This window comes from Schistocerca piceifrons, chromosome 5, assembly GCF_021461385.2.
Source record: "Schistocerca piceifrons isolate TAMUIC-IGC-003096 chromosome 5, iqSchPice1.1, whole genome shotgun sequence".
Classification (NCBI taxonomy): Eukaryota; Metazoa; Arthropoda; class Insecta; order Orthoptera; family Acrididae; genus Schistocerca; species Schistocerca piceifrons.
The window spans coordinates 334277654-334292571 of record NC_060142.1 but is presented as its reverse complement, the minus strand read 5'-3'; the positions used below and the strand labels follow the sequence as shown (position 1 = coordinate 334292571).

Below are 14918 nucleotides of genomic sequence, written 5' to 3'. Positions count from 1 at the left end.
CAGGACAATTAACGCACCGAGGTGGTGGGGTGCATGTATGTTCCTCACGAAGAGGACGTCCACAATCGCCACAAAGGGGCTCAGCCTCACACCGTGATGACATGTGCCCAAAGCGCAAACACCGAAAACAGCGCATAGGAGGCGGGACGTAAGGTCGCACGTCGCACCGGTAGCACATCACCTTTACCCCCCCTCGAAGGCGAGGATAAAGGCCCCGGTGTCGATGTGACGGTCTTTGGGGCCGCGCTGGACTCGCCGGACGAAATGCACGCCTCGGCGCTCCAGGTTGGCCCTGAGCTCCTCATCAGATTGTAGCAGGAGGTCACGATGGAAAATAACCCCCTGCATCCTATTTAGTGCCAGATGCGGGACAATAGACACTGGGATGTCCCCTAGGTGGTCGCACGCCTGGAGCGCCGCCGACTGTGTGGCGGAGGTGGTCTTTATTAGAACGGACCCCGAACGCATCTTACTGAGAGCCTCGATTTCCCCGAAGATGTCCTCAATGTGAGGAACAAAGAACATGGGCTTGGAGGTGGCGAACGTCCCGCCATCGGTTCGAGAACAGACCAAATAGCGGGGAAGTACTTCGCCCCAAGCCGGCGGGCCTCTCCCTCCTCCCAGGGAGTGGCCAAGGGGGAAAGGGCAGGAGAACCAGAACTAGAAACGGTACCTTTCCTTTTGAAAGACTCGGCCGCAGAGCGACCTGATACGTGTTGACGTTTCATCTGTGAAACATCCGCCCCGATACCACTCACTCCGACCAGGGGCTCTCCCCACGAGCGCCACCCAGCCTCAGCAAGGGCCACCTGGCAGGATGACCGTTGCCGGGAGTCCTGATGCCCCAAGGAGACGGGCATCTACTCCTTGGCCGACGTGGGGAGGGTGCAGCTCAGGTATCGGCAGTACGATCCCTGTGTTGTCAGGGGGCTACAACCTAGAGGGTACATGACGACCCCACCACAACGGGCTGGCTACCGTGCTGGATTTCTGGTGCCATGGTAAGTCCATCATGATCGTAGGTGCAGATGGGGACGCACTATGGGCGTAACTTGTACAACCCATCAGGCGTTTAGGCCCAATTTGAGGAATAGTGGGTATGGTTACAACGCCGGTACAATTTTGAGTGCAAAGGTTTTAGTGCACTGAGGACCAGTGGTACACCACGTAAGGCGTCCTTCCCCAAAAGGCTCGTACTTCTGTAGAATTTTGAAAAATGGAGGTCAAACCCCAAGGGGGACCATCACATGGAAGGCCGAAACAGTTGGAACTCCTTTTAGTCGCCTCTTACGACAGGCAGGAATACCTCGGGCCTATTCTTACCCCGGACCCGCAGGGGGTGCATGCATTAAGTGAGTCATAGCTGATGAGAAACTTTGTCCTGCAATACCTTTGAATCCACTCCAGTGCCATCATAACCCCATGTAACTCTGCATCATAATTCGTAAACAGTTCTGGAAGACGTAGTTGTAAAACCCTATTTGGGACAACAGATGAACAACCGTGTGTATTCCTTGGTGGAAGCCACCCACACATACAACAATAAAACCATATTATGTACTTAACAATGAAGTAAACAGATTTGTGAAAAGTAATCTGCAGTACAAGTTTTCTTGTACTGCCTCAAGTTTAAATTAACTTTGGGCCTCTGAAGACACCGAGGCACCAATTTGTTCCATCCCTGAGAGCATACTGGGAGATCCGATATATCCAGATCTGTGAGATAGTCAGAAGTATGTACCCATATAGCTTGGTCACAACTGGCCAACTCCTGAACACTCCTGGACAGCCACTCATAGTAGGAGTGGACCACCACACTATATGCTAATTGGTGAGGCAATGTTAAGATTTTCAAGTACTATCGAGCCAGAATGCACCACTGAATTCAGAGTGGTGGTTGACCAGCCTTTGCACGCAAACAATGAAATATAATTGGCTAAGAATGCTTTATGCTTTCTCCAATTCCTCTCTCCAACAGCAGTTACTAAAAAAAAAAAAAAACTGTTTAGCTAGGAACCCAAAATCCTTTTGATGATAAGAAAGATGGATGAACAAAAACTTAATATCAGAACTGCGGAGCTGCTCCATCTAGCCAATATTGAATTTTTGATAATGTTATTTTTTCTAATATCATCTTTTATTCTTTTGTAAATGCAACAGTGACATAGCTTTTATGTTTCAGTCAGACAATAAGAATGAAGACAAATCTGCACTCTTAACTGTATAATGATATGCGTCACTACAGTGTACACTGTCAGAGTCTTAGTTGCCCTGTGAAATTTTATCACCTCAGCTTGATCTTTGTATAATTATCTGAAAAGTCAACATACATTAGCAACTCATTCTGATTACTTTTAATACCTGGTGTTGTCTGTCTGTAGTATAAAGACACACTCTCTTTTTAAAGGTGCGTTTACACTGCGATTTGTATCGGCACATGTATGAGATACATGTATATGTGACTTTGCGACATGTATCGCGACTTGTGTGAGTTGACAAGTATCAACCTCATACATGTATGAGCGTGCGTTTACACTGGTTGATATGTATCACTGTGCGATAGCTTCCGACGACGATTTGGAAGATTTCACATTTTTATGTGCTGATACACTTGCTCTTTTGGAAGATGATAGGAAGAAAAGGCGGAGGAAGCGTAGATGGTGGCACAGAGAGTTTCTCGCGAATTAACGCTAGAGGATGGCGCATATTTTAGAAATTATGTTAGGATGAGTATGGAGGATTTCCACAGTTTGTTATCACTTGTGGCTCCTCTTGTGTCCAAAACCAACACAAACTTTCGGGAAGCGATTCCACCAGAGGATCAGTTGGCAGTAACACTCTGCTTTTTAGCCACTGGGGATTCCTCGTAAAACGAATATTTCATGACAAAACATTTGCATTGTCGCGCGACTGCTAATGCCAACCTCTCACACACGATTGTCGGCATCCGTTGTCAACATTATCACGTGAGGCCGCCGGAATAATAGCAAAACATTGATATATGTGCCAGATGCATGAAAAAATTATGTAATGTATTACATACTCTGATATATATAAAACTTTTACCTTCACTTCTTGGGATAAAACTTGCACAATGGCCTCGCAAACACGAAGAATAATGTTGCATATGGCACTTTTTGATATTCTATGCAGATACATTAACGTCGAAACGACAGTAGGCACCTTCAAAACTCAAACAGCCGCCAAAGAGCCTGGTACTACGCATGCGCTAATCGTCGAAATAAGCGGCAGTCGACAAGACGACAGGAAATGATAGTACTGTGTGAGCGCGAGTTCTTCAAATGTCGCTCATACATGTCGCGTATATGGCCAAAAAGCGAAATACAAAATGTATATGCGACATGTATGAGCTCGAGGGTCCGCATACAAGTTCCATGAATTTTTGTATGAGGTGATGTATCGCGACATGTCAAATTGACATGTCGCTCATACATGTCGCGATACATGTATCCCAGTGTAAACGTACCTTAATAGCGTGTTGGTCCCTTAAATCTCTAGATCCATTCCAGAAACTCTCATCTGAATCTATTCTCTCTCCTCAACCCCAATATTCCTTACACTCTTACCTTTTACATGGATACTGCACTCCACAGAAATTATCTCTGCCTTGTAGACCAACGTCTTTGGCCTATTACTATAACAACTGCCCTCCTATATAAAACACATTAACCATTTCTTCTGACTGACTGGACCAGTAAAATGTTGGTTCTACTATGTTCTTATTGTTGGTTACTAGTCGCTGTGTTATGTCTATTATTGTGCAGGTATTGTGTGATTTTTCTTTCGAGAAATATATGAGTACATAGTGTACAAACTGCCAGTGACTACCACAATTTTCTTTTTGTCCATACTTTCTAATATATAAATTATTTTCAAAGTGCCCAACTGTACCAGAATAAACAAAATGTGTACAAGACGCTGCACCATACAATGTACTTGCAGTGAGACTGTCGCAATTCCTGAAATCAATCGCATGTAGCATCTGGCCTGCTGAAAAGCACTGCAGCCCTAAACCACGAAAATCCGCCACATTAATTATGACACACACACACACACACACACACACACACACACACACACACACACACACACACACACACACAGACGGACTGCAAGCAGATTGGTGAGACTATATCCGATGGGCAGGGCTTGCACATTAGTGAGAAATGACAGGCTTCAGATCGACAGGCCCAATCCGTTGGAGATACCCATAGAAATGGCTTGCGGTTTTGGCCTGTCATGGAAGCCCACTCGTGTGGCCAGCTATTTACATGTCACACACACCATGTTGATGAAATGAGATCGCATTGATCAATCCATGCAACCTTTAACTGGAACAAATACTCTGAGAATCACACTCTCACAACTAAATTTTCAGTCATAGCCTTTGTCAGAAAACAAGAGCATACACACATTCACACAGTCCTCCAACACAACTCATGTGTACATGACTGCCATCTATGGTTGCTGCATCAACAATCTCTGAGAATCAGATTCAAACAAACCACTCCTCCTGCCTCCCATTGGCAGTTGCTAGGCTAGTGGCAAGAAGTGGTGGCAGCACTGTCTGCAAGCTGAGGAGAGTGGTAGGAAGGGGAGAAGCAGTAATAATGAGGGAGTAGGGAAGTGGCACACATACTCCACTGCACCCAGCCAGTGACGATGCACGACATCTCAGTGAACAAACCCTTTCATCTACAGAGACAAAAATGAGATTTTTTCCCATTTTTTTTTTTTTTAATTTCCGTGATATGTTTGAAATTCCCTTATTTCTAGAACTTGTGGCAACTCTGAATCTACTCCCTGACCACACTTACGTAAATCAATGTACACAACATTCCAGATGCCCTCTTAGGACCAACACAGTTCCAACAGAACACACTTTACCCACAGAGCACTGGGGAATGGTCATCAGTGGAGTGCATTTCTTGTAGAGCAACAGAAATAGCAGAAGTGGAGGAAATAAGTGGTGTAGACCTGGCGGTGACTTTTTAATATGCATTATAGTTCCACTGAATAATCACATTACTGGTCTCCAGGTCAAATGTGTAGGGTCCAGGAGGACTGTTCACACCCCAGGACCACTGCCTGTTACCGATGGTGATGGAACCACATCAATGAGCATTGGTTCAGAATCCAACAGTGGAGAGTGGGGGTTCTGTTGCCTCTTGAGATCACTGGAGTAGCCTCGTTCTGATTCATCATCTTATTATCCTTCATAGCCTTTGGAGGTCAGGATTCTTTCAAGGCCTAGCTGTGACAGGCGTGGAGATGGATGAAGAGCAAGCAGCCCTGGGGCCTTCATGTCACTGGTCCTTCAGCTATTGGCTGGCTTTAGCCTCTGTCGTACGGGTTTCTGTGGAGACGGATCCCGAGAGGGAGCCCTGCCATCTGTAGAAGGAAGCAGCTCCTCTAGCTGGGTGTGGGAAGTGGTTCCTGAAGATGGTGCTGCAAGAGAAGTTCACTGGGAGTAGTAGTTTCGAAAAAATTGAGGTAGTGAGTGGGATGGCTGTAACTTTCGCATAACTGCGCATCATATCAACAATATGTAGGTGTTCAAAAGATTTATGTTCCTGTATTTTCTTTTATTTCTTGAAGAAAGGGCAAAATAGTGAATGGAGGTTGGTATTGTGTGTAACTGACACAGAAAGGCGTTTGTTCAAAAGGACTACCTTTGTGGAGTGATTGCCTGGAGCTATATTTTAGGTTGCTTTTATTCTGGAAATAGCCATTACATTACAACAAGTCTCAGTTTTAAATGGTATTAAATCTGACTTAACCTGTCGTACAGCTCACATGATACTACCACAACATTACCCAACACCCTCCCCCCTTCCCAACAAAAAGCCCTCTAAAACCTTAACATTTTTTACATTTTGAGCTCAAATTTTGCACTGTACAGTTTCATTCTAAAGGGAATTCTAAGGTAAAAATGAATTAAAACTACAGATCATCAAATTATTGCTCGTCCACTTGGCACAGAAGACCGACTGGGCAATTCCACGGAAACGTGACATGTTTGTCATAATTAAAATTGTCTGTCACTTACTCATGTAGCATATCATATTAAAGCTCTAAATGTGTAGTTTCTAAATTGAGCAACACTACAATAAACCTTGTGGGAGCTATGCAAGAGAAGCACGAATGCAAACAGCAACATTGCCTCGTTTAACTGCCATTATTGGCAGTGAATTAAAATGTATTTACTTCCATATTAAACACGTTTTATATGTAGCACGTTATATGGTGTTCATTTCTGCCATTTAATGCAGGTTTTCACATAATATTGATTATTCACAGGTGGGCAGATAATGCAGTAGCTTCAATGTGAATTTTATGTTAGTCACCAAACAGGCCTTTTTTTAGTGCTGTCGTTGCATGTTTTTGGGCTATTGCATCCATAAACATAAGGACACACATCCAATACAGCACTCTGAGAAACAGGAGGCATAATATGCTTCTACACACATTATAATAGACAGTGTCATAAATGTAAAAGGTAGTTTGGAACTCATGTAACCTCCATTAATTGTTACATTAGTCACAGGCTGTATTGACAGTTTGTTATCTGCCTCACTTGAAATCACTGTTTAATTTTACAATTTCATTTAAAAGCTGTGATATTACTGTGCATCACAAACAATGTACACGATATTTATGACAATTAATAGATTTTTATAGGAAATTGTTGAAATGCAAATCATTGGCCACTATGGCTTCCATGGCACCAGCAGAATGGGAAAGAAGTCGTCAATCTAAGCAAGATGCACAGAAAATAGCAATGTAAAGACAAAAGGCACGAGAAAATATGAAACTTCGAGAAAGTTTGAAAGGTGGCAATAACATTCAACAAAAGGAGAGGGAAGCTTCTAAGATCCATAATAGGAGGAAAGAAAGCCAAAAACAGGCTTCTGAGGAAACAGTAATAATGCCCAGTAGGTGTTCTGAAATATAACCACATAAAAGGCTTTGCAACGAGCTGTCAGGAAAGTGAATGGAGCTTTAGCCAGCATCCTGAAAAAGGAACAAACTTTATAACAAAACTTCTCAGCAAATTTATGTAGCACCCCTTCATCTGACACACTGTCAAGACAGGTTAACCATAATCACTGAAGAAATGAAAGAAATTGTGTGAGATTTCTGTTGCAGTGATACAATTTCATGCCAGGCGCCTGATAGGAAAGATGTAAAAGCTGTCCAAGATACACACATGAAGACAAAGACAAGCAAGCAAAAGAGGCTGATGTTCAGAGTGAAGGATATCCACTTCTTGTTTACAGAGAAGTATCCTAAGATGAAAACACAGTTGTCAATGTTTTGCAAACTGCGTGCAACACATGTTGACTTGTTTGGCTGAGACTAGAAGTCAGCTGTTGTTTATACTGTGAAAACTTCAGATTCCTTCTTCTTCAGATCCTCTTACACACAGTACAACAAAAACTGTATGACTGGAATGTGCCATTTGTACTTACCGGTCAAACAATTTGTAGACACCTTGGAGTTTTATGTGCAGCAATAAACTCAAGGCAAAATTGCAAGGTCTACACCACTCAGTGGGATAGAAGGAGAACAATTGTGAAGAAAGAGTGGAATCTTCTTGAAGCAAGAGCTGAACTAACATCTCAACTCAACAAAATAAAATTACACCTAAGGTATATAACATATTGATAAGCATTGGAATTGCAGAAACAGAAAGACACTCTGCAGCAGGATGTGTGATACTGTAAAGAGGTTTTGCTGAAAACTATTGTGTAACACAGCGGAGTGAGGTAATGGCCGCACACTGGAACAATGACTGCACCGAGAAAATATATACTGCAGTCATACGTCATCTGGATTCCGCCAAGAATGCAAGGCATCAATGTTATGCTGCGATTTCAGATTGAACTCGGCACACATCTGCAGAAGTACAAACCTTCAACAAAACAATCACACATTTTGAAGACCATTTTGAAACTACTGAAAAAAGTTACAGCTTGGAGTGATGGCAGAGCCAGTCATTTCAAAAGTTCTTATTCCATGGCTGCTATGTAGGTGAGCCCAAAATGCTGTGCTTGGAAATTTTTTTAATCCATCATAGTAAGGGCCCACACAATTGTGCGCATGTTGTTGCAAAAGGATATGTTTGAAGGCACATCCTCCAAGGTGATGAGTATGTTACTAATGCCAAAGAGTTGGTATGATGTACCTGTTGCTGGTCATTTGAATATGCAAATCCTGTTTGTGACGGAGTCACATGGAAGAACAAAAACATAAACTTAAGTAATTTTTTTCAAATTTGCACCTCCTGTCCAAGGCATCAAGAGAGCAAAAAATGGCTCTGAGCACTATGGGACTTAGCATCTGAGGTCATCAGTCCCACAGAACTTAGATCCACTTAAACCGAACTAACCTAAGGACATCACACACATCCATGCCCGACACAGGATTCGAACTTGCGACCAGTCGCGCGATTCCGGACTGAAGCGCCTAGAACCGCTTGGCCACCGCGGCCGGCTCAAGAGAGCACCCTGTGTGAGACAAGAAGAAAATCTGCAGGTTCTGTTATATGAAAACACAGAAAATTATTGCTGTTTCTGATACAATAGATTTCGCAATGCCAGCCTTAATAATTGCAACAATGATTCCTACAGTGGTTTTCCCCAAAGCAGTGGTGAAAACATTCACATTGTATTATATTTTGGTGAAACCGAAGATTTGTTACATACTATGGAACTATCTTTATATGACTAGTGTGCTGTTCAGTAAGATAAAGGTATCCTGGAGAAGCTGTTGGACTGGAGCCTGACGATTCTAATGCTTTTCAAATGTCTGTCATGATTCCTGCTTGCACATAAATGTACAAATGGCCTGACAAAAAGGATCAGATTATCATAAGTGACACAGTGAAGAAACTGCACTCACCACCAATCCCAATGAATCATAGAATGAAATTTTCACTCTACAGCGGAGTGTGCGCTGATATGAAAGGAGAGCTTCAGTAAAGTTTGGAAGGTAGGAGACGAGGTACTGGCAGAAGTAAAGCTGTGAGGACTGGGCGTGAGTCGTGCTTGGGTAGCTCAGTTGGTAGAGCACTTGCCCGCGAAAGGCAAAGGTCCAGAGTTCGAGTCGTGGTCCGGCACACAGTTTTAATCTGCCAGGAAGTCCAATGAATCATAGTTGTCATTTCAAGCTCAGGGAGGATATGAGATTTATCCAGTGCCGAATGTTTTACATTTACATGTAGCTTATTTTGAAATACAGTAATGACCACTGTGTTATGATTGTTAAACCGTCATACTGAATAAAACCTTGTCACCTTCACTTAATGTGCCACACAGCAATCAGCAGCTGGTAAGAAGTCGGGCCGAGTTCAGAGGTCAAAAACATATAGTGACAATGAACAGTGCTGACACCAGATAAAACTCATGGCAACTTCAGATGGTTTTCATAGGGTCACGCAAATGTTACGTTTGTCACAATTTTTTTAAGTATTTGTATAAATAGGCTATTGGATTAATAGGCAATATGTGAAACTATCAAAGAATCCTGGAAGTCAACCTACCATGCGTAGTATAAAGGACGTGAAAAAGCAATTATTGTACCCAAAAGGGAGGGGGTTATGCCTGTCACGACAATATATATTTTACGTTAATCACCATGGAATGATCCCACTGTCAAATGATACTCTTCATAGACTTTAGTATTTGTAAATTCCAAATGGCTGAGTGTAATCCTTCAGTTTACGTTATTTCTTAGCAGTTCCGAACTACCTACCTTCCTCTGCTGCTTCCTAATAATGTGTTTATCGTCATCTTTCCACAATTCATCCTCTAGCTGTTGTTGCCGCCTTGCATTTTCTTCTTCCTTTGCTGCAGTTTTGCGAGCTCTTGCAGCAGCAGCTTTACTGTTTTCTCCCACAAATTTCTTGGGCATTAGATCTAATTGACGAATACTGAAACAAAATAGACCGTAAAATATGAAGCATGCATTAAAATTGTCAGTTACGTTACACACTCAACTAAACACTTCTTTTCTATGGCAAAATTAGGAAATAATATTAACCTATGGGTATTCTGTCTGAATGCCACAACTGTTCTTGATCAAATGATATTACAAGTATTGTTTCTACAACTCATACTGGTCACGAATTACAAAGAAAAATTTAACATCAGGAGGTCTACTCGTTTCCTCCAAAGTCACGCACAAGATAGTTTTTATTGGAATGAGAAGCTTATTTGTAAATACTTCTGAAACGACAATACCTACACGATTTTACAGTTGAAAGAAATTTCACATTCACAATCGAGCTGGAACACTAACTTTGCAAAGTCTCCTTCCTGTCACCGCCTACCACACTGTTGTAAAAAAAAACACAAAATTTACTGCGAAATTATAGCATGTATCATACGCAATGACAGCTGATCTCAAACAAGTGCAATGCAACCAAACTTCCTCGTACGCAACAGACAAAAATAGTTGCGCTACTCAGGGTCGCCAGCCTTTCAACGTTACTGGATCTCATAATTGCAGCAAAATTATCGTATATATTTATATATATTAAATCCGTTTTTAGGTTGTCTGGCCTCTACTTTTGTTTGTAGATGGCGTATCTACCAGCTTCCAGGGCAACAAAAAGTTCATTTTCAATATTTCGCGTAATTATTGACCGAATTTAAAAAATTGACGTGCTGTCGTAATTTACTCACTACGAGTAAGCTAAGATTAACACGATAAAATAAGAATTAAAATTATAAACTATTTGTTGTGAAGCTAATGGCGTTCAAATATTAGAAATTTGTTCATCCATTACTCGAAAATGATAATACTTCCAACAAACATATAACTTCAAACCTTTACGGAACTTTTACTCACTGACAGCCCTCACAAAATCATGGAAGGAAAAAACTTTATCGCTTACTACTTTTTCGCTGTTCATGTGGTCAAAATTCAGCGTATGCCATGACGTTTTAATTTCTTACTCCTTTACTACTAACGCTGTTCGCAACACACATTGCAGACAGTATCTACATGTATCACTGAATGCACATGCAAAATTATATCACTCTGCGGCACATAGTTCAGGGGGTTTGGCGTGATAAGACACTTGGACGTGTAAAAAACTAGCTTCTGCTTACATTGGCATACATAAAAACTTCAACAGCAAACATGGCGTTTTTATTTATTACTTTTTTACTATTCGCTGCACATTTTACATTCAGTATCTACATGTATCACTGAATGCACCTGCAACATAATATTATTGTACAGCAAATAGTTCAGGAGATATGACGTTATAAGTAATGAGATCCGTCAAAAACACGCTTCTGCTTAAAATAGAGCGCAAATTACCTATCCTATAATCATCCAGTATTTTATAAAGAAAGCACTTAGCAACTTCCAACAAACTTTAAGCACAATTTCAACCCTTTTTCTAAAGGTTCTCTCACTTACACGCTTATCGTCAAGAATAACGGAATTAGAACGATATTATGATTGTTGTAGTGCATTGGAACGAACTCGTGGTCGGCCACGGCAAGGGATTTATACTGGTACCATGTAAAAAAGGAGTGTCCGATTATTTCACGTTAACTTATTCACATTTTAATGCTATAGATTTTTAACTTTCTTATCAGGAAAAATTTATAAAAATTAAATATGGCTCACAAAATTATATTAAAAAATTACTTCATTATTAGCCTATCTTGAAAAAAGACTAAAAAATGGAATGTGCCATCATCTTCCTCCTCTGCAGGGTCAGTAACAGAAGAACACGAAGTGGAAGCCCAGAATGTACCTGCCTTTCCTTCATGCTACTGACCTTATGTTCATAGGAACAAAATTTTTAGATGGACTGCTGCTCCTCACACTTTGGCAGACAAGCAAATCCTTATTTATTGTGGAAGCAAGGAGCCTATTCCTATTTTTTACTTTTATGAGAATCATCTTACTAAAAACACCTTCACAGTCAGCATTTTAATGTGAGGGGTATAAACATGATAGAGCAAACTGTGGTATGTCTGGGAAATCCCTTTCATCAAATATAGTTTTTATATTGAGTATGTCCCCACAAAATACTTCCACTTCTAAGCAGTTCTTAATATTTTCGTCTATTTTTAAGACAGGAAGTTTCCTTCAGTCAAGGTTGATTTGTTGTAGCTGCTTATCATCATCTAGAGAGACTTTTCTTGGCAATTTTGCTGTAAGAGGTATATTAGAGGGAGTTTCTTCCCTTTCTTTACTTGAAAGAAACCTGTTAGGCATCAAAACCTCAAGCCATGGCAATAAATCATCATCAATAAAGTTGTATCTCTCTTTTGGTTCTGAAGATCCTGTCTGCATAAAATTCCTACATTTGCAGTACAAGTCTTTCACAGCATCCTGTTCATTATATATATCTGGTTTCTGAATTGCCTTCAGAACTTCAGTTCCTAAATAGATTTAGCCTCAGGGATAAACTTGGATGTGTTGTTTGGCCGGCCGGAGTGGGCGGGTGGTTCTAGGCGCTACAGTGTGGAACCGCGCAACCGCTACGGTCACAGGTTCGAATCCTGCCCCAGGCATGGATGTGTGCGATGTCCTTAGGTTAGTTAGGTTTAAGTAGTTCTAAGTTCTAGGGCACTGATGACCACAGCAGTTGAGTCCCACAGTGCTCAGAGCTTTTTGATCCATTTTTTTGTGTTGTTTGTGTTAGTGTCAATAAATTTATTGGTTATGCCGTACTACGGGTTTTTATAACAAAGCAACATTTCCTATTCCCTTCTACAATCTTTTCGTGTAAGTCAATAATGACAACTTTACCACTCTGGAAATGTATATGCGAATCTGTGAATTTCAGTAAAATATATACCAAAAGTAAATTAATTAATTTTAAAAAATTGTCCTTGAGGGATCGGTGAATTTCTTCTGCTGCAACCAGGCTCTCTTCTAGGTATTTAAGTAGTTTAGTAATATGGTTTCTGGGGCAAAGAGCATACTTTTTTCAAAATTCTCAGATTTAAAAACAATATTTTAATTTTGTGATTTCCCCCATTTATATATATAATCTGAGAATATATATATATATATATATATATATATATATATGGAGGAAAAGATAAAACTAATATATATATATATATATATATATATATATATATATATATATATATATATATATATAAAAATGGGGGAAATCACAAAATTAAAATATTGTTTTTAAATCTGAGAATTTTGAAAAAAAGTATGCTCTTTGCCCCAGAAACCATATATGTTGTTGTTGTGGTCTTCAGTCCTGAGGCTGGTTTGATGCAGCCCCCCATGCTACTCTATCCTGTGCAAGCCTCTTCATCTCCCAGTACCTACTGCACCCTACATCCTTCTGAATCTGCTTAGTGTATTCATCTCTTGGTCTCCCTCTACGATTTTTACCCTATACGCTGCCCTCCAGTACTAAATTGGTGAGCCCTTGATGCCTCAGAACATGTCCTACCAACTGATCCCATCTTCTAGTCAAGTTGTGCCACAAATTCCTCTTCTCCTCAATTCTGTTCAATACCTCCTCATTAGTGATGTGATCTACACATCTAATCTTCTTCATTCTTCTGTAACACCACATTTCGAAAGCTTATATTCTCTTCTTGTCTAAACTATCCATCGTCCATGTTTCACTTCTGTACATGGTTACACTCCATACAAATACTTTCAGAAACCACTTCCTGACACTTAAATCAATAATCGATGTTAACAAATTACTCTTCCTCAGAAACGCTTTCCTTGCCATTGTCAGTCTACATTTTATATCCTCTCTACTTCAACCACCATCAGTTACTTTGCTCCCCAAATAGCAAAACTCCTTTACTACTTTAAGTGTCTCATTTCCTAATCTAATTCCCTCAGCATCACCAGACTTAATTCGACTACGTTCCATTATCCTCATTTTGATTTTGTTGATGTTCATCTTATACCCTCCTTTCAAGACACTGTCCATTCCGTTCAACTGCTCTTCCAAGTCCTTTGCTGTCTCTGACAGAATTACAATGTCATCGGAGAACCTCAAAGTTTTTATTTCTTCTCCATGGATTTTAATACCTACTCCGAACTTTTCTTTTGTTTCCTTTAGTGCTTGCTCAATATACAGATTGAATAGCATCAGGGAGAGGCTACAAACGTGTCTCACTCCCTTCCCAACCACTGCTTCCCTTTCATGTCCCTCGACTCTTATAACTGCCATCTGGTTTCTGTACAAATTGTAAATAGCCTTTCGCTCCCTGCATTTTACCCCAGCCACCTTCAGAATTTGAAAGAGAGTATTCCAGTCAACATTGTCAAAAGCTTTCTTTAAGTCTACAAATGCTAGACATGTAGGTTTGCCTTTCCTTAGTCTTTCTTCTAAGATAAGCCGTAGGGTCAGTATTGCCTCATGTATTCCAACATTTCTACGGAATCCAAACTGATCTTCCCCGAGGTCGGCTTCTACCAGTTTTTCCATTCGTCTGTAAAGAATTCGCTTTAGTAGTTTGCAGCTATGACTTATTAAACTGATTGTTCGGTAATTTTCACATCTGTCAACACTTGCTTTCTTTGGGATTGGAATTATTATATTCTTCTTGAAGTCTGAGGGAATTTCGCCTGTCTCATACATCTTGCTCATCAGATGGTAGAGTTTTGTCAGGACTGTCTCTCCCAAGGCTGTCAGTAGTTCTAATGGAGTGTTGTCTACTCCTGGGGCCTTGTTTCGACTTAGGTCTTTCAGTGCTCTGTCAAACTCTTCACACAGTATCATATCTCCCATTTCATCTTCATCTACATCCTCTTCCATTTCCATAACATTGTCCTCAAGAACATCGCCCCTGTATAGATCCTCTATATACTCCTTCCACCTTCCTGCTTTCCCTTCTTTGCTTAGAACTGGGTTTCCATCAAAGCTCTTGATATTA

General features: G+C 40.8%; 1 protein-coding gene across 1 annotated transcript in view; it reads right to left on the bottom strand.

Moving 5' to 3' along the window:
* LOC124798372 (coiled-coil domain-containing protein 124) overlaps window positions 1-10456 on the bottom strand; it is a 44099-nt gene extending 33643 nt beyond the window's left edge. Inside the window, 2 exon segments of the mRNA XM_047261744.1 lie at window positions 9778-9955; window positions 10324-10456. Coding sequence (XP_047117700.1) covers window positions 9778-9936 — 159 coding nt within the window. The 5' untranslated portion in view covers window positions 9937-9955; window positions 10324-10456.
* Between the last annotated feature and the right edge of the window lie 4462 nt (window positions 10457-14918).